Genomic DNA, 20,484 nt, shown 5'->3' on the forward strand with positions numbered 1-20,484 from the left:
TTCATTTGTAAAAAAAAATCTTACGAATAAATAAATCCAAATAAAAATGTCCATAATTGTTTTGTTATTGTTATATTATATTACAATTATATTTGGAGAGAGCGAGAGAAAAAGAGAGGGATCGAGTTAGTCTGCATTTTGTTCGAATATTATTATTATTCTTTTTATTCTATATTCATCTTTTTTATTCTTTTTTTTTTTTTAATAATGTTTTTATGGTCTACTTTTTAGTAATTTGTTGATATAAAACATGAGAATTATTGTCTCCATGTGTTGCCACTTTGTTTGATTGTGTAGAAAACAAATTATTATTCATATTATTTAGAAATATAGGAAGCGCAGATAGGCCTCGGTGCTTTTTCTATTGTTTTGTGTATTATCCTATTTCATTATTTTATTCTGTACTGACACAACACAAAATCCTATGCTACACAATTAAAGTTTCTGATTCTGATTTTCGTTCAATACCAATAATAATAATAATAATTGATTTGTATAGCGCTTTTTTGGAGGTCACTCAAAGACGCTTTACATTGCATAGAATATACATAAAAAGGTCCTGCGTCTACATAATCTGGTAAACAGCAGATCCTGGGTTTCTGAGTTCGGGGGCAGGAGTGGAGTGAAAGTATCATGATGTTCTGTTCTATGTTAATCTTTGTATCCTTTGTCTTTGTTATTTTTTTTGGATCTATGTTCTTTATCTTTAGACTTAGATTGTATCATCTTGTTCTTTCTCTTTATTTCCCCTTGTTCTTGTTCTTATTTTATTTTTATTACCTAACCTAACCTAACCTAACCTAACCTAACCTAACCTAACCTAAGCTAAGCTCCTTCTTGTGGTTAAAAGATTTACGTAAAGATGTTCCTCAGAAGATGACTCACTCTGACCAATAAAGTGAGTCTATTACATTATAGAGGAGTCAAAGACACAGTTCATTGGCCTGAACATGATGTTTAAACAAGTGTGTGTGTGTGTGCATGTGTGTGTGTGTGTGTGTGCATGTGTGTGTGCGTGCGTGTATGTGTGTGGGCTGGGGGGGGTAGATAAAGCTCAGAGCAGACCTCTACATCCCATCATACCGTCTCTTGTCGAAGAACAGACCAGACTCTTCTGGAGGATCAATCTCAGATATGAGGCTCCTCTTCTGGGCTGGAGCTCAGCGCCTCCTTCCCCTCCTGCTTCTTCTGGCCGTCCTGCAAGTCAGTGCCAACCCTCAGCCCAAGGAGAGACACTACTACATCGCAGCTGTCGAGATCGACTGGAACTACTCCGGAGATGTGTCCGACAGGTAGAGAATCGCTAATAATCATTAAAATTATCGGAAGATACTTGAATTCCAGTCATAGTTCTACGACGTCTCCCTCAGAATGTTTGGTTGCTATTTCTTATCTTGTTGATACGGAGCGTGTACGTCAGACCCCTCTTCCCGTAAGCTCTTGTCAATTTTGTGATTTTCCACTTTGCCTCAGGTTCAATACAACTTATAAGAAAGTGGTCTTTCGGGAGTATGAGAAAGGCTTCCAACAGGCCAAGACTCATCCGTCCTGGTTAGGTAAGTCCCTCTGTCATGATAACAGGCTTCATTGATGGATGTCTCATCTAAGTGTGTGTTTTATTGATACTAATAACCCCCAACAAATGCGTTAAATTCACCGTTTATATCGACCCTTAATCAATTTTCTTCATTACACATTAAATTAACAACAAATAGTTGCATCACGGAGCTTGTCTGTTGCTCATCTAAGTGTAGTACTCGACTCAGTGACACACTCGCAGTCATCACTTCATAATCAGTGTTGATGGAGGTTCAAGACAGAGTGTAGCAAAACTGATATGAGTCACCGACAGATAATCATTATCAGTCCTTCATAGTTTCCACAATAGTTTGATGGAATACAAAACTTTCTACAGGAGAATGAATGGGAGTAAAAAAAACAAAAAAAATAGGAGAAACAAACATGAGTTTTCTGTATATTACGTACAGATCAAAAATATAACTTAAATAAGAGAAAGAACTTTACTAGTACTTTTTTTGTCTTCAATTACATGACACAATAATGCCCTTTATTGTAAAGACTAGAATGTTCCCAGAATTCCTACTTTTAACATCAGAATTGTCCCTTTAATCTTAATAAATCATATTATTATTATTATTATTATTTATTATTATTTTCTGGAAGTACTGTCAAATCAGTCATTAATATTTACAATATTAAGAAGAGACCCAAATGAGTTTCCTGCGGTCAGGAACTATTTCTCCTTAGTAACACCTTAGTTTAACTTTTTCATGTTTTTGGACAATAGTACAAAACTGTTGATGGGTTTAGAAAGGAAATCTAGGAAATAGGAAGCTTGTGTAACAGGAAACTGTGTTACACTAAATACTCTTGCTGTGCACTCAAACACTTGTCCATTTTCATTTTACTCAAAAACATGTTTTCGATGTCACATGAGTAACTTCCTTGTTTAAAGCTGAAATCGTCAACTGTTGTAATGCATTATGGGAGCTATAGTTTTTGAGCAGGGAATGTTCATCCTTGGCATAAGAAATATTTTCAGAGGCGATATATGTAATTATCTTGGCACTGAATTCAACACACATCCAGTTGATTTATTGAAAGATCTAGGCTGGAATGCTTTTAACTTTTATTACCTATAATTTCCCTTTTTAAAGTTTATCTTTATCCAATTACGTTTACTACCCTTGGAAGTGATATTTTGTTCTTTCTAATCTTCAACTCGTCCTTGTGTTTGTGTAAAGCTGGATGTTTATTTTCACTGGGTTGTTAAGAGCACGGTTAAACAAGTGTGTCACAACCTGTGTGGACAGGAAATGGAAAGTCTGTCACACACGTTTCTTGGATTGTTATGGTCTATCTTAGTGTCGTAAAAAAAAACCCTCCTCTTAACGGGGGTTGTATAGACAGACTTGTGATGAGTCAGCAACATTTAGAGATGTCTGTCTCCTTCACTGACACAAAGTCTTCCCCCTTGTAGGTTTGCTGGGACCCACACTGCGAGCCGAGCAGGGCGAGACCATCGTCGTCACTTTCAGAAACATGGCGAGCAGACCTCACAGCATCCACCCCCACGGGGTCGCTTACGGGAAACAGTCTGAAGGTTTGTTAACTCAGCTGCGCACGACCTGGACCTCCGTGGTCAACCCCTTCCCGGAGACGCCGCCGACCGTGAGCGATGATATTTCAAAAATGACACACGATTGACCAACTCAACAAACAACCTTGTTTGTCTTTGACTGAAAGATTAACCAGGACAAGCTGGATGGTACTGAAGTCCAACAGGAAGCGCTACTAAACCTGAGGAAATCAAACTTCTGGTCCTAAATTCCCTTTAATTTGTGTTTAATAACAAGGTCTGAGTGGAGAGGAAATGGAAAAAACAACCCACAGGGGTTTTTGATATGAAAACACCAAAGATCACCAGTCCAGCCACAGCACCATCGGTGAAAAAAAAATACAATTGTACCTTTCACTTCCAATAACCCTAATTGAACCACTATTGATTATCACTGACCACTGAAAACACATCCAAAATAACAACTTTGGCTGCAGTCAGGAACATCAGAGCTCCTCGTGATGACGATTTATTTAAACAAAATAACTTATAAGGAGGCATTACCACACCAACCTAACTTTGGTGCCTTCATACACACTTAAAACATTTTTATTTGTTCAGGCTTTTCCTTGATTTTCTGGAACTCCTGTGTTGTTCTCAGTATTATCTTGACCTTAAAAGTATATATTTTATTGAGTATTTTTTTGATTGTTTAAGCGCTTTGTGACCCTGGTCTGGAAAAGCGCTCTATAAATACAAATTACTTACTTACTTACTTACTTACTTACACTGATCTATTTAGTGACGACTGATTAGTACAATACTGTCAAAAGTGATGACCGGCTCTGATTGGTTGGCTGGGCGGCAAAGCATCAGAGAAGCTGTTCAGGTCAGGTCACTGAGAGGGTTGTTCAAAGGGATGGCAACTCATGTGCAATGTTTTATGTTCACTACTTCGTGTATTTCGTTTAACCATCGTGTTACCTCTGGGTAAAGCTGACGTGGCGACCTAAAAACAAATGTCTTTGAGGTATTCCTCGTGTGGTCTCTGGGTCAAGGTGAAGGACCTCCGCCACTGCATTTGTATTTATGGAAGCCAGAGAGGTCGTTCACCTTGACCCAGAGACAACACAAGGGTTAAAACAGGGATGTATTTAGAACATAACCCCAGCAATAAACGAGGGACCACTATAGAGCTTTAAGTTTTCAGGCCAAACCATTTACAACACAACTGACGAATATATTGACTATTTACCAAAATCTCTGATCAATTTCTGCATCTTCAGGAGCTCCCTACTTCGACAACACGTCGCTGAAGGAGAAAGAAGATGACTTGGTGCAGCCCGGCTGCGAACACGTCTACTACTGGGAGGTGACCCCGGAAGTCTCTCCACAGCCCCACGACCCCACCTGCCTCACCCACATGTACATCTCCCACCGGAACGTGGTGGAGGAGTACAACGCCGGTCTCATCGGCGCCTTGCTCGTCTGCAAGCATAGTGAGCACCTGACATGGCACCTTCAAAGTATTCTTGAGGGGGGTTTTTCACCATCTTTCCTTGTTGTCCTGCAGGTTCTTTGGATGCGAGGGGACAACAGAAGAGTGTGGCTCAAGAGATGGTGTTTCTCTTTGGGATTTTCGATGAGAAAGTGAGTGAGATGGAACCGAAAGGATTGTCTCTCGACAACCACGTCAAATACACCATTAATGGATACGCAAAAGGAACCTTGCCTGGTGAGTAATTCACGCAAAGTTGTCCTTGCAAAATAGAGATACAAGGCTGAGAATGGTTTGATCCAAAAAATAACTTAATGACTATTCTTGTCTGTTCAGGTATCGTTCTATGTGCTCACTCGTTCATCAGCTTGCATCTGATGGGTATGAGCTCGGAGCCCGAACTGTTCTCGGTCCACCTCAACGGGCAGGTCCTGCAGCAGACTGGGAGTAAGGTGTCCTCAGTGGGCCTCATCAGTGGATCCACGGCCACGGCCTCCGTGGTGCCAGCCCACACCGGCCGCTGGCTGATGTCCTCCTTCATCGCCAAGCACATGGAAGGTACCAGAGAACTGACGCCAATATACTTTATTTTTTGGTTGTGTATGTTTCACCAAGATCTTTCTGTGCAGTTGGCATGCATGCGTTTGTGGACGTGAAGAAATGTGATCAATATGAATCGCCGCGTCGACAGCTGACCGTGGCACAAAAACGCGAGAGCAAAGAGTGGAAATACTACATAGCTGCCGAGGAAATTTTCTGGGACTACGCACCAGACCTGCCCAAACACGTCGATTCGTAAGCAAACAATCACCTTAAAAACAAGAATTCTTAGATAGATTTTGCAAAACTAAAAAGTCAGCAGTAAAATATAATTTTCTATATCTGTGACTGGAAAAACTTAAAAGTCAAAGTGCATAACATTGGTCACGATATTCATTTTAGAAAGAAAAAAGAAGGAAAAACTTGAAAGAGCTGAGATTTGAGGATGACAGTACAATACTTGAGCTGATCCGAATGCTACGTCTCATTATGTTTATTTTCACAGGAGCTTTGAGGCGGATTTTCTCACCAAATCTGCCACTCGCATCGGACAGAAGTACAAAAAGGTGGTTTACACTTTGTACTCAAATGCATCCTTCACAAAACCACTGGAGTCTAGGCAAAGAAGAAGCGAGCTCGGCATTCTAGGACCGGTGATCCGAGCCCAGATTAGAGACGTCGTAAGGGTAAGTACTTTTAAAAAATACATTTTAAATGTAGTCTTGACAAGATTTGTCATAGAGTTATTTTTAATCTATTGATTCTGACCTGGTTGTTTCTCAGATTGTCTTCAAGAACAAGGCCTCCAGACCGTACAGCATCTACCCACATGGGCTGACCATAGAAAAGTCAGAGGAGGGCGCAAACTACCCAGCAGGAGGTAACGTGTTTCATCCTACAGAAGTGTAAGGGCAGCAATATTGACTTCCCTGACTCATGCAGGGAACCAAACCCACGGCGTTCAGCCAGGAGAGACCCATACATACTTGTGGAGGGTCATTGAAGAGGACGAACCTTTGGATGGAGACTCTCGATGTCTGACCCGCATGTACCACAGTGCTGTGGACGCGCCGCGCGACATCGCCTCAGGACTGATCGGGCCGATCCTCATCTGTAAGAGTCAGTCGCTCAACATAAAGAACGCGCAGGTATATTTCTCTGCCGCCTATATATACTGCTGCTTATCATCACAGTGGTTGATCAAGTATTTTTTTGTACCGACAACAGGTGAGAGCAGACAAAGAGCAGCACGCTGTGTTTGCTGTGTTTGACGAAAACAAGAGCTGGTACCTAGATGACAACATTAAACTGTTTTCCGACCCATCGAGAGTAAGCAAGGAGGATTCAGCCTTCCAAAAGTCAAACGTCATGCACAGTAAGTCCAAACACAGCAACTGGACAAACCAAGAATAAGAAGCTAACGTTGTTCAATTCCACAGCCATAAATGGTTACATGTACGAAGGTGGCCCGACAGTGGGGTTCTGTAACGGCGAGGTTGCGACGTGGCACGTGTCTAGTGTCGGCGCCCAAGACTACATCCAGACAGTCACATTCTACGGTCACCCATTCGAGGTGAACGGACGGACAGAAGACTTCCTCAGCCTCTATCCAATGACTGGAGAGACCATCGCCATGAACATGGATAACACAGGTCAGTCATTTCCGAATATGTTATAGATATTTATCTTGATTTCGGCAGCTAACTAGTCTTTATGGTACATTAAATAACAATTTGCTAAGGATTTTTGAAAAGGAAAGGAATCCTACCCAAACTTTTGTTTTTAATGTTCAGCATGTGTTTCCTCTCTCTTCATTAGGATTTTGGCTGCTGGTCTCTTTGAATTCCCACGAATCCACAAAAGGGATGCGGGTGAAATTCCAAGATGTCGAATGTTATCGGGAAAGTCTGTATGAGTATGAGGAAAGAGATTTCGAAGTATGGACGCTGCCAACATCAGAGGATACAGAGATAAAGGAAGAAATAAATGTTCCAAAAAATCCAGGCAAAACCGAGACAGACATGTACACAGATATGTGGGCGGATCAGTTAGGCATCAGGTCTCATAAGAACCAGTCTCGGGGGGCTAGTGCGGAGAAGATTGACCTGTCATTCCTGGACTATGATTTTAAAGACGTGGTGAGTGGAGCGACAGAAAACAATAGCCAGAATACTGGGGACCTTCAACTACAGATCGTTTCATCACCAAGAAATAATTCATCGATTGGGACCAGAAACGATAAATCAAACGTAGAAGTGGAACCAAGAGCTTTGCCAACTGGAGCTAGCCTTCCAAATCATGGAAGTTCCAACTATACAGAATTTATAGACCTCTCCACCTTGAAACAAGATGGTAAAAACCTCACTCTTAGAGGGCAAGAGAAAACAAATGACACCACTGTGACACAAGGAGCTACCAATCTCACCCTCACATTGGAAGATCACAGCAACGTCACTCTTTCAACACAACAACCTGTCGCTCAAAACTACTTAACGCAAGAGTCTAATAATCACACCCAAGATCTTCGCAATCTCAGCCTCTCTACACAACATCCGACAATTCCGACCCAGGAGCCCACTAATCATACCTTCTCAATTCAAGAGCAGACAAATTCCACCCAAGACTTTACCAGTCTCAACCTCTCAGCACAAAACCCTACCAATACTACCCAGCACCCAACAAATCTCACCCTATCAACAAAAACGCCTACTTATCTGAACATTACAGCACAGAAGGTGACCAATATCACACTTCAAGAAGAAGAAACAGAAAAGCTAAGCCTCATAAATCTAAATGATACTCTCATAGGAACTGCTAATTCCACTTCTAATGAATCAAGCATAAGCAATGTAACAATGCCAAAGATCATTAACCCTTTGGCACTGCACAACACAACTTATCTTTCAAGCAGGGATGAGGTCAATTTGTTATTAGCTAAGCACAACAATGTTTCAATCAAAACAGAAAATGGGAATCTAACCAAACTAGAGAATGCCAGTGTTCACATCACAAAACCAGAAACTGACGTTGTACTCGCAATCCCAAAGAATATAAGTCTAAAGAACATGGAATACAACACTAGCAACATGACAAGCGAACCACACTTAACCAATCCCGCTGCTAATATTTTATACATTAGCTCAATTCTAGAGATGAAAGGGAAACACACCTTGGAGCAACCCGAAGAAAAACACACACGAGGCGATGTGTTTTTGTATACAGAACCATCTAAAAACCTCGACACTGCTGTGGTTCATGATACTTCAGACACACTCGGTGTCCGACACGCTAACGACACATCTGTGCTAAATAACACAATCACAAATCAAACATCTGTCAACGGATCGGATTTCACTCACATCTCACTACTGGATGGAATCCAGTCTAACGACACCTTGGATGAAGAATCGAATAGTTTAGAAGATCTTCCCTTTTTCATTGATGAACCATCACCGAGAAATGTGTCCACTAATGAGGTGGAAAGGGGCCTCTCAGAAGAAGACAGTTACTCAGAAAGTAAGGAAGAAGTGATTATATATCTAAAAGAAAACCAAACAGAAGTTATAAAATCATCTTCCGTCAATGCAAAGGATCACAGTTGGACCTACACGGGATCACACCAAACAGAAGTGATGGAGATTCCAGAGGACATGGTTAAGTATATCGGAGATAAAATCTTTGGGGAACCAAAGAAAAAACGAAAACTCAAGAAGATCAACTTGAGACAGCGACCGGAAAAGGGCTTTGGCATGAAAACCAAGAGGAGAAAGGAATACAAGCCCCAGGTCAAGAGCGGTTTACCAATCTCACCTCGGGGATTCAATCCTATTGTGAACCCACGTGGTTCAAGACCTCTTTTACAACAACCAGTATTGGACGAAGAGGAACTTTTGAACACGCCTGTGGTCATTGGAGTTCCACGGCCCGATTTCAGCGATTACGAACTCTACATTCCTGGAGAGGAACCAAGTCACCTGGAGATTGATTTGACAAATACGAACGCAAATGATTATGAGTTTGTGAGCTACAAAGACCCTTACAGCAGTCAGGAAGACATCCAGGATTTGAGTTTAGGTGAGGCCAACGAGGTTTCCGGTCTATATGACAAGATTTACTACATTTCTGCAGAAGAGGTGGATTGGGATTATGCTGGCTTCGGACAACAGTGAGTAAGATATTAGTAAATCATTGATGTTGCACATTTTCTTACAGTTTTTTTGGTTACAGGAGACAAGAAAAGTCACAGCCTTTAAACAGCAGAGAAACAAAGTTCACCAAGGTGGTTTTCCGGGGTTACTTGGACAGCAAATTTAAAATCCCTGACATCAGAGGCGAGATGGACGAGCATCTCGGGATTTTGGGACCACCCATCAAAGCTGAAGTTGGTCAGACCATAATGGTAAGGATGTATTTAAACTATATTTACATGTAATCTTCTTTGCTAAGACTTGCAAGATGCAAAATGTTTTATATTCTTTACCGTAGGTGGTCTTCAGGAACAATGCTCACCGGCCATTTTCAATTCATCCTAATGGAGTTTCCTATACTAAGAGGACCGAGGGACTCTCCTATGAGGATGGCTCGAACTACTTGTTCCAGTATGACAATGAGGTCAAACCTAACACAACCTTTGGGTATGTGTGGAAGGTCAGTTCAAAGGCTGGACCATCTTCCGAGGAGTCTAAATGTCGAACCTGGGCATACTATTCTGGAGTCAATCCAGTGAGTATTCTATTGTCATTATTAGGAGGTTCTGTCAGTTAGCAAAATTACTCATAAAACTATTTAACTTTATGTTGATGATGGGACAAGCGACAGATTACATTTTAGACATGTTACAAATGATGTTCTAGACTCTAGGGTCACAAGTCTTTTTAAAGTTTCGTCCCTTTATAGTAGAGAAGGTTCTGCAGCACAAGTTCCTGTTCTTATTTGCATCTATTCTCCTCTATTCTTTGAACCTCACTTTGGCTTGTTGTTTCGACCAAGTCCTTTTCCAAAAAACTCCAGATTTCACATTGATGAATCATGAAGTGTCCCAAAGGTTCAAGGGAAAATTATTTTTTTACCTATAAAAACGAGGTGCTTGTCCTTTGGCTTGTTTGTCATCCATGTAATGAGTTTTTTACAAAAACTACCATTTTTCAATCCAATGAAACTGATGTTCTATTTTAGGAAAAGGACATCCACTCTGGATTGATCGGACCGTTGCTGGTGTGTCGGAAAGGCACTTTGGACAAGCAGGTTATTGACATGAGAGAGTTTACGCTGCTCTTCATGACCTTCGATGAATCCCAGAGTTGGTACTACGACGTGAACTACCAGAGAACTTGGAGGAAGAGTCGAAGAAAGATGCGAGACTTCCATGGAGAGAACCTAAAGTTCCGCTGTAACAATAAAACATGCTGGCAACGTTAAATCAACTGTTTCCCTCAACAGCACATGTTGTTGTTTTTTCAGCAATCAATGGAATTACACACAACCTGAAGGGCTTGAGGATGTATACAGATCAACTGGTTTGCTGGCACCTGATCAACATGGGCTCTCCAAAGGACTTTCAGAGCGTCCACTTCCACGGACAGACATTTATCCATAGGAAGACTAACGGCTATAGACAAGCTGTTTACCCTCTGCTGCCTGGTAAAGGATGATTTATAGATTGGATGAAATATCTTCAAATCACATGATTTAATATTAGCCATCCTTATCAGCCTTTCTGGACAAGACCCCCCCACATTTCCTGAAAATGTTCTTGAATATGACATTTCCACCACAGAGGTAAAAGTAAAAACAGTCATCTTTGTTACAGGGAACTTTGCTACTCTCGAGATGTTCCCATCCAAGCCAGGCCTGTGGCTACTGGAAAGTGAAGTTGGGTTCAACCAGCAGAAAGGCATGCAGACGCTATTCCTGGTTCTGGACAATGGTAAACTATCAACATCTAAATGAGATTGTTTTCAAATTAAACTTCCAGTTGAGTTTGTTGCTGATTTTTCATTCTCTTAAGCGTGCTATCGTGCTCTTGGTCTGGAGAGACGCATTGTAAACGACGACAAAATTACCGCTATCAACACTCGAGGTCTGAAAACTACATTAAAATTGATGAAGCGTGAAGTTGAGAATTGACTTTCTTTTCTTGAAGATTACTGGGAGCCTCATCTTGCCAGATTAAACAATGGTGGTAAATACAATGCCTGGAGCACCGAGCACAACGACAGCTGGATCCAGGTGTGTGGACCAAAGAAAAGCTTCCATCTAATCTGATTCAAATCAAATCTCTACGAAATCACTGCTAATACAATGTGGTTTTAGGTGGACTTTGAAAGACCAGTGGTCATAAGCCAGGTTGCAATTCAGGGGGCCAAGCAGTTATTCCAGTCCCAGTTTGTGGTCAAGTTCTTCATCTCCTACAGCAACGATAGAAGGAAGTGGTACTACTACAAGGGCGATGGCCACCACCTACAGAAGGTCGGTGGGCTTTTGGTTAAACCCAAACAAAGAACTCTTCACTAAGTTGTGCCGTCTGTAGATGTTCATGGGGAACCAGGAAGCCTACGTTACAAAGACAAATACCTTCTTTCCTCCACTGATTGGTCGTTTTGTCCGACTACACCCGGTTGAGTGGTACAACAAGGCAACAGTGAGGATGGAGTACTATGGCTGTGAGCTTGATGGTAAGTTGTTAAAGATGCAGAACTTCATTCTCAAGTTATGATACATGGGGGTAGAAGAGGAAAAGGAGAAAGACCCATGTGGACAAATGGAAGGTTTAGGATCAGGCTCATAGTCTGGATTAGTTGAAGTGTGTATCAAGAGGTGTTGAGCCAATTTTTTTTACGAGGAATCTTCCTCCAAACTTTGTCTTTTACTTCCCCAGGCTGCTCTGTGCCTCTTGGGATGGAAAGCAGACGGATAGAGGATCACAGAATCACCGCCAGCTCCACTGCCAGCAGCTGGACCTGGGAATGGAAACCTTCCCTCGCCCGCCTCAATAAGAAGGGAACTATCAACGCGTGGCAAGCGAGGGTATTGACACTAATATCAGACCCTGGGTTTTAAAAAGTTCACGTTATACTTGTTAAATATATATGGGGGTTTCCTCAAATTCTACCAACTGTATATTTTTAACTACATATAGTGGCTAAAAAATTAAAAATAGGGCTGTTTTCTTCTACTAACTTTGACAATATTTTGCCTCACAATTGGCATTTTCTTAAGGCATTATTGACTTGGTCTGCACTTCTTCCCTTCCTGCAGTTTAATGACCAAAACCAGTGGCTTCAGGTGGAGTTGCCAGAAAAAAAGAAGATCACAGGCATCATAACACAAGGAGCCAAGACTTTAATGAAAGAGATGTATGTGATCTCCTACACTCTGCAGTACAGCGACGATGGACTCCACTGGATCCATTACACTGATGACGATGGAAACCTGCCCAAGGTAAGAAGTTGTACCCGCCTTTATGATGTGGAAACATTTTTAGGATCTAAACTTTAAATGCAATCATTAGAGAAAGAAACACAAGATTACATTTATGTTGATAATATGAGATTATGGAATAACAAGAGCTGAGAAAAGAGGCTAATTGTTGCATTTCTACAGGTTTTCTTGGGAAACACGGACAACAACGAGCATGCGAAAAACTACATTTACCCTCCTATTTTCTCCCGCTTCGTTCGCATCAACCCATCAAGTTGGATGGGGGCCATCACCATGAGGATTGAGCTGCTAGGATGTGACTTTGACTGAGACCCACCACTGATGTTATCTTACGCACTTGTCATGTGTATAGATCAAGTGTATTGATTTGAAACTAAACATTGCTGATCAGATAAAAAGTTCTGTTTCCTGTTTGATATCGAGAAGTTCCCCCCTCCGTGAATACCAAACAGTACTTGAGCCATTAAATTAAGCCAAATATACATTTGAAATGAAGAGACTGATGTAAATATGTAAAAACAATGTCATGTATTTTCTCAATAAATATGCTTTTCATTCTTGACTCTGGTTTTCGGCGTCGAGTGTCCGAGGAGGGGAAGTTATTTAAAAGTGGCATCTTAACTATGAGTACGCGATATCTTCTCGGGGGGGACCAGGGTGTCGGTTTTAGCACCTCGGCTGAGAGCATCGTCGGAGGCGACCAGAGTCAACAGACACGTGCAGCTGCAAACGCATGTCCTGTTTGTCCATTTGCTGATGCTGCCCCAGAGAAAAGCTGAAGGTGTGAAATCCCCAGCGTGATCTCAGTTATAAACTAACAAATTGCTTTAGATCTGAGGGACACCAGGTGTGGAAATGACAGTGATGGTCCAGAGGTCAAAGTCTAGAGCTGTGATCAGCAATAACTTTGAATAAAACACATTTGGAACTTTAATCAATCCTAACTTTATTCCCATGTTAAATATTGGTCTCTTTCATTGATCACATCATCATGGTGTTTCCTTTTATTTGTTTTAAGTTGTTGTACATTTAATTTACATTTAATTAAGAAATGATTTAAAACGATATGTTAATGTTTAGTTTATTCTCGTTTTAAAACTAATTGTGAAATAGATGTAATAATCTGCAGTAGATACTCAACATTTAAAAAATAAAGGATTCAATGGGCATTTCACTCTAAACAACATTCACATTAAAAAAAAATGATATCAGTATTTTAAAAGATAAATCTCTTCATTACCAAAAGAAACATGTCTGTGGATCACTTGCGAGAAGATTAAAATCGTCATTTCGTCAGCAAGAAATAAAATGATATCGGAGCGTGAACTGCAATTCCACCGTTTACCCAGATGGTGTCGTCACAAGCTCACTTCTATAAATTCTAACTTCAACATGAGAGATTCATTTTTCAAAGACGGATATGTTTGTTTCCTTTTTTCTCTTAATAACAAAGAGAAAAATAATATATGTATCGTATTTGGAATTTGGAAAAAAAAAGCAAGTAAGTTGAACTGTTGTCTATATATTAACATAAAACCAAAATCCTTTTTAAATTTTTTTTATTTTATTCTACTAGTTCATATTTTAAGTCAGTATCAATATCAAGTATGTTTTTTTTTATTATTATTGTATGTGTCTTACAAACATTGCTTTCTAATTTCATTCACATCAACATGGCACCTGATAGCACTTTGACCCCATGACCAAAAGAAATGCAGAACATTAAGACCACTTGCCTTCAAACAGACAGCTGTCTATTATTAATTATTAATTCTAAATATTCCCAAATGGAATGATGGAGGTTGTGAGTTTACTTCCTGCTGACGCAATCATGGTCCTTATCATCTATTTGAAACCCATCTCCAAATAACCATTCTGTTGTTCCCCACTTAGACATAATCTCTGTTAATCTGAGGACCAATCCCATTTGACTGATCTTGATCTCATAAAGAGTCAACTGTGAGGTCTTGGGGAAAAGAGTCTTCAGTTAATACACTTAATGGCCCTCCTCTCCTGGTCAGCATCCCACAGAGGACCCCCCTCCGAAGGAAACCCCTCACAGCCGGGGCCGGAAATAAGTCACCGATAATTAAATTAAGGATTCCCTCTTTGACGAGGAATGTTGGGGGATTTCGGGATCAGGGAAGTGACATTTCCAAATGTCAGTGTGGTGTTTATACCGCTCTGATCTGCCCGGTGATAAAATATGGAACACTCTCGGCACCATTATTAATAACTGTGACGTCTGTGTGCCCGGCAAGTGACACTCGAGTTGTTTACCAACACACTTCTAATGGAAGACGTCAGAGGAGAGAAACTCTACACACATGTGTGAAAATTGAACTTTGACACACACTTGTACGTGTTTTTGTGTTAGAAGACTCTGTGTTTACATGTCTCCGTGCACACTAATGTACTATGACTTGTTTGTGCAGAGACACTCAATGACACACCCATAAATACACACTTAGTTACAGCCTGATGTACACGCAACACACAATCATATCTACGCATATAAACAAGCGACAATAACACAACCACTCCAACACACCTGCATAATAAACACACGCGTACAAAACATTTTAACAGACTCACAAACGGAACACAATAATAAAATAAAAACACACTAAATTACATCCTGAAGAATACTCAACACACAATCATGTACTCTAATGAATATATAGATTCTAGTGTACAACATCTTCACTATAACTCATATACACAAGCAACAACAACACAACCCCTGCAACAAACTGGCAACATAAACACACATTCACAAAACATTTTAACTGACTCACAAACAGAAATCGTACATTAGCTATTTTACATTTTTAAACACATGAATGCTAATAGATACACAATTAAATACACACTAAATTATAGCCTGAAGAACACCTGCCTCAACACACATGCATATGTACACACACTCTAGTGTAAAACATCTGAAACACACCTACACATCCTCATAATAACACTGTACACAAGCAACTACAGGCGACATAACTGTGTCATAAAAACACACAAAACAATTTTGACAGACTCACAAACAGAACACACACATCAAATAAATACACATTCTAACATAAACATCTACAAAGAAATATCATAAAACACCAAACAAACACACATTACACTAACTTACACTAACAGACTTTACACAACTACACACACACACAAACACTCAGACACTATTTTTGTAACAACACATGAATACACGCGCACAGACGGACACACACCCCTTTCCTCCCACGCCTCCTTAGGCCACGCCCACACAGGACTTGTTAAAAGAGCGCACTTCAGTCCGTGAGAATGATTCCTGCAGGACTTAACGCGGACACACACACTCACACACAAACACACACACATCTCTGGACTCTTAACGTGACACCATGAAGTCTCCCAAACTCACACCTCAAGGTAAAATACATCTTCTCTGCGCATCCATGAAGGATTCGCGTCTTTTTATTTTTATTTCTAAAAAGTTTTTGTTTTTCCATCCATGACAGCCAAGTTCATCAACGTGGACGATCTGAACGACGTGTTGTGCGAGTTCGACGCGGTGATCGAGGACTTCACGTCCCCGGTGGAGAAGCGTCACTTCAGGTACGACGAGCACCTGAAGACCATGAAGAGGAGGAGCAGCGCCAGCGTCAGTGACAGCGGCATCAGCGACTCCGAGAGTGAGTTTTTACCAGATCTTCTCCTCGAAAAAGAACACTTTGTTATTAAATCTTCTACCATGATGGGGCTTAGAGCGTCTTTCTCAACGTCAAGTATTTATCGTGTCCTTTCAAGTATTCATGAATACTGACATCGTTTTTAAATGTCATCAATATTCACTTAAGATTCAACTTTTAGCAAAACAAAAACGGTTTTTCCATGTAAAAAACTAGTTTAATTAATTAATATAAATAAAATATATATTTATGTCTGTGAGGGATAAGAATTGTACTGGGTGTTTAGTTCCTTCATGAGATGTTTGTTTATCCAGGGCAGGTGACTCAATTTTTGTTCAACGTCAGATGGTCAAGGATTAAAAATCATGACATCAAATTTTATAGTTTATCTTTATTTGATTATCTAGTAAAAAAAGGGGGAATTCCGAAACAAAACGACACATAAAATAGTCAGAAATGGATATAATTCACAGTGAATCAATACTAAAATCCCCTTAAGATCAATAAAACAATAAGTTAAATTTGTCAAAGACGTTTCAGAAATAACTGCCTGAAGACCCCCCAGTGTGACGCCCCCAGTCTCCACTGCTAGTTGACCTGTGGTGGCCCCTTGGTCACTTGAGTTTGAGACCCCTGGTCTAGAGGAAGGTTCGGTGCTTAAAATACCCGCATTCTAACTTGTCGTGGCTGCGTTAGAAAGTTGTGTGGATCGCACAAAAAAAAAAAAAGCTGATTGAAAAAAACAACTCATTTTTGATTGTGGATATTCTCTGATGATTTAACATGTTTGTTGTGTTGTTTGAAACGTAAACGAGCAAATAAACCAACAAGTACTCAGAGGGTCTTAACGATCTGGTAATGAGGGGAGTGGGTTGAACTGCTGTGTAATGAGTTTGTAGAGACGCCCGAGGCTTCGGATTCCTTCCGGAGCGCCGTCCTTCGCCATGGCAGTCCAAAGATAAAGGACCTGTCCCTGTGTGCGGACCTTTTTGTGTCGTAGCACTGATGGATGAACTGATCAATCACACAAGAAGTTTGAGTGGAGAGTGCGTTTTCTCAACGGCACATTTGAAGTCACTAAAAGTCTGAGTCCGGGTTGAGTGAGGAGGGGCGTGGTGGGGCAGAGGGCGAGAGGCCCTTAAGGGTCTTATATTCATACTCAAATATCCTGATGTTTTTTTTTATTTCAAATCATTTTTATTATAGTTTTGTAAGGTTTTTATTTAAATTGGATGTGCATCAGTCATTATGAGCTTCGCAGCTAGATGAATTATAAAATCCTTCAAGATCCCGGCTGAGGACAAGAGGATACAGTCGACTCCAGCAGCGTTTAAAGCTGATGTTTGGACATACTTTGGTTTGATAACGAATGAAAGCAGTTACGACTTTGTCAAGAGTCATGTGGTCTGTAAATTCTGCAACACCAGAGTCAAGTACTCGACAATACTACAAATATATCCTTGTTACTACAGTATCATAAAATATTGTATTGTTGCCCTGGTATCGTGTCATAACCCTACTTAAGTACTACTAAATTCACACTTGTATGAATCAAGTGTATCAAATGATCAGCAAATACACAAAAGATTGCAAGACAACCAATAAACTTAAAGACAAAAACTCTTCTTGAGTAATTCAGCGTGAAATGGAAGCTTCTTATTAACAGTCTGTGATTGACAGGTCCGGGCGGCCATTAGACGAGAATGCGCTGATTACAAACCAGCTCCAGTGACACTCGTCCATCTGACCGCTTCCCTTCTCTTTGTCTGCCCAGGTGCGGAATCGTTGAACAGGAATAGCTTCAGTTTCAGCGACGAGCGGCTGAACTCCCCCACCGTCTTCTCGCCCACCGCCTCCCCGCCGCCTCTGCTGTCACCCAAACGTGAGTTTGTTTTCAAGGCGACCACGTTTAACACAACATTAACACTTTGGTTTTCTTCTCTCAGCCAAACTGGGCGACACCAAAGAGCTGGAGGACTTCATCGCGGACCTGGACAAGACGCTAAAGGGTGAGAGGCTAGCTGTCGCCGCGGGTGACGTATTAGCATGTACGCTGGCGCCACTAGCTCCTTTGCGTTCGTCCTGAATGGCGACCACTCCTGAAGCGACAGAGCGCTCACTCCCACTGCACAACAATACGTTTGTCAGGACCGTGACAGAGTCGGGACGAGTTGTTCCGATGACACAAAGAAAGTAACCGTCAGGCCAGTGTTGCTCACATTATTAGCACTTCAGGGAGAAGTTTATCGCTTCGTGTCGAGCATCATGTGGTCTGAGAGGCTCGACTCTACTTGTTCTGAGTAGAAGTTTCTGCAGCAGAGGCTAATGTAAGAACATTGAATGGTTGAATTGAACATTTAAAATGTTGAAACTGTTTTTTAGGCATCACATTATTTAAAAAAAAAAAAAAAAATTAAATTATTTCTATAGTGAAAGGTCTATTTGAAGTGAAAGGTACATTTTTCTTTAAATGTTTTTTAATAAATGTACTTTTTACATGTAGATTTTGACATTTTAATATGAATAATTTCAAAAAACAAATTTTCTAAATATCATATTTTTCAATTCAATATAAAAATGTTGTTTAAAATTGTACCACCAGACCAAGAGTACGTCAAAACATCAAACTTTCAGCCAATCATGTGCCGTGTAGACGATCGCGTTACGACATAGAAGAACATGTTCAAGGAGCTGGAAATGAATTATTCGAATTGCAATTTTTTTTTTTTTAAAGAAAATCAATTAATTTTGATTTAAAAAAAAAAAAGAAGAAGAATTCAGTTCAATATACAAATTATTTAATTGAATTATTAAATAAAAACAAATTCAACTTTTCAATTAAGAAATGACTTAATAATACATAATAATTACAAAAATAATTCAATACTACACAACATTTCAATTAAAAGATTCAATTCAACCACTCAATATTCTGATGGCACTGATAAAACGTCCACAGTGATCTGTTTAACGCGTGAAGCGTCTGTAATTCCAGGAGTGTTGTTGTGCGTCTTAAATTAGCCGAGACCACTTCTTTTCTACGGGGCTTGTGTGTTGCAACTTGCATGGAAACTAGGAATGTGCGCGGGAGCAAAGCTTGAATTCCGACTGTAAATGTCAGGCGAGGAGATGTCAGGCCAGGAATGAGACCAAAGAGGGAGTTTTTTTTTCCCTTTCCTGCGTTTCCTGCCACTGAACATGTGTAATTCATGAGGCGGGCAGACGCCGGGGGACGGCGCCCCCTGTGTCTTGTTTATGAGATGTTTACGATGACCTTCCTGAGAATAGAAGTTCTAATCAGGGGTTTTTCTTTCAGATATGTGACTGGGATGAGGCCACGAGGGAGTTGAAGTTTGGACCCCCCACCTCTGAGCGGCTCCTGCCCCCCCGGCCCCCGGCACCACCACCCTGAAAAAGAAAACCCCAACAGGATCCAGCTGGACAGCAACTGCTAAGTGGCTCCAGGTCGGCGTCGGGTCCAGCCAGCGCTTCTGCCTAAAGTTAACTGGCCCACTGACTCGGGGGGCGACCCCGGCGGACGCCCCAACTGTCAGAGGGACAAACTAAATTAGCATTCTTAGGGGACATGAGGACAAGAATACTCCACGAGGCAACAGGCGCCGTGGAGTCTAATTGTTCGCGACACTGGAGCATTTTAACAAAAACCCCCCCAAAATCAGCTTCTCGTCCCCTTAACTCAGAGTGATTCAAAGCTTTTTGTAATAGAGATATATTTCTTATTTTATAGAGCTTCTTATTGTACATTTGATTTGTGAGATATATTTTTGTACCATATGTAAATAATAATAATACTTGTCATTTATTTTATTTGCCGTCTCAAACAGACTTTTCTGGAATTAAGTCGTCAGCTTTAATGTGAACTGGAAACTCCTCAGAGGCAACATGAGTATTTATGAAGCGACTGCATTTACTGGAGATGAAAATAAAGTATGAATTATTGATCTTTTAAGGATGGTTGGTCTGGTTTTTATTTGGGCAACGTCACGTTCTTGCGACCGTGTCGTGACACAACGGCATGAATGGAGCTCATTTCCTCACGTAACATCACACGCAGAAATGTATGTATATATTTATAAACGTTTCCCCTTTCGCCCTCGCATTAATCATGCAGTCAACAAAGACGCTCTTATGTAACGACTGCAGCAACAGGGTCTATTTCCAGGGGTGGAGGGACACAAGAGGCGGCGACCCCCTTGTCGGCTCCACAGCAGGTGTGGCCGCCCTCGGTC

The 20,484-nt window shown here is 40.8% G+C and overlaps 2 protein-coding genes across 2 annotated transcripts; both read left to right on the top strand.

Annotated features, from left to right (window-relative positions):
- The first annotated feature begins 1,041 nt into the window (after window positions 1-1,041).
- Window positions 1,042-13,119, top strand: f5 (coagulation factor V). The gene is made up of 25 exons (XM_087803723.1): window positions 1,042-1,292; window positions 1,474-1,556; window positions 3,002-3,124; window positions 4,366-4,578; window positions 4,653-4,814; window positions 4,914-5,135; window positions 5,207-5,372; window positions 5,623-5,803; window positions 5,901-5,997; window positions 6,060-6,265; window positions 6,345-6,492; window positions 6,557-6,769; window positions 6,936-9,282; window positions 9,345-9,516; window positions 9,603-9,839; window positions 10,293-10,506; window positions 10,578-10,757; window positions 10,927-11,043; window positions 11,125-11,196; window positions 11,260-11,345; window positions 11,430-11,585; window positions 11,647-11,791; window positions 11,995-12,143; window positions 12,375-12,557; window positions 12,720-13,119. The coding sequence occupies exons 1-25, from the start codon at window positions 1,135-1,137 to the stop codon at window positions 12,864-12,866; spliced, it is 6,177 nt and encodes a 2,058-aa protein (XP_087659849.1). The 5' UTR covers window positions 1,042-1,134; the 3' UTR covers window positions 12,867-13,119.
- Window positions 13,120-15,868: 2,749 nt separating this feature from the next.
- On the top strand, window positions 15,869-20,204 carry rgcc (regulator of cell cycle). Its single transcript, XM_087804647.1, has 5 exons — window positions 15,869-15,974; window positions 16,064-16,237; window positions 18,009-18,116; window positions 18,181-18,243; window positions 19,551-20,204. Exons 1-5 carry the CDS (start codon window positions 15,947-15,949, stop codon window positions 19,556-19,558), a joined length of 381 nt encoding a protein of 126 aa, XP_087660773.1. The 5' UTR covers window positions 15,869-15,946; the 3' UTR covers window positions 19,559-20,204.
- The last annotated feature ends 280 nt before the right edge of the window (window positions 20,205-20,484 follow it).

The sequence above is a fragment of the Callionymus lyra genome, chromosome 12 (genome assembly GCF_982586985.1).
Source record: "Callionymus lyra chromosome 12, fCalLyr1.hap1.1, whole genome shotgun sequence".
Taxonomy (NCBI): domain Eukaryota; kingdom Metazoa; phylum Chordata; class Actinopteri; order Syngnathiformes; family Callionymidae; genus Callionymus; species Callionymus lyra.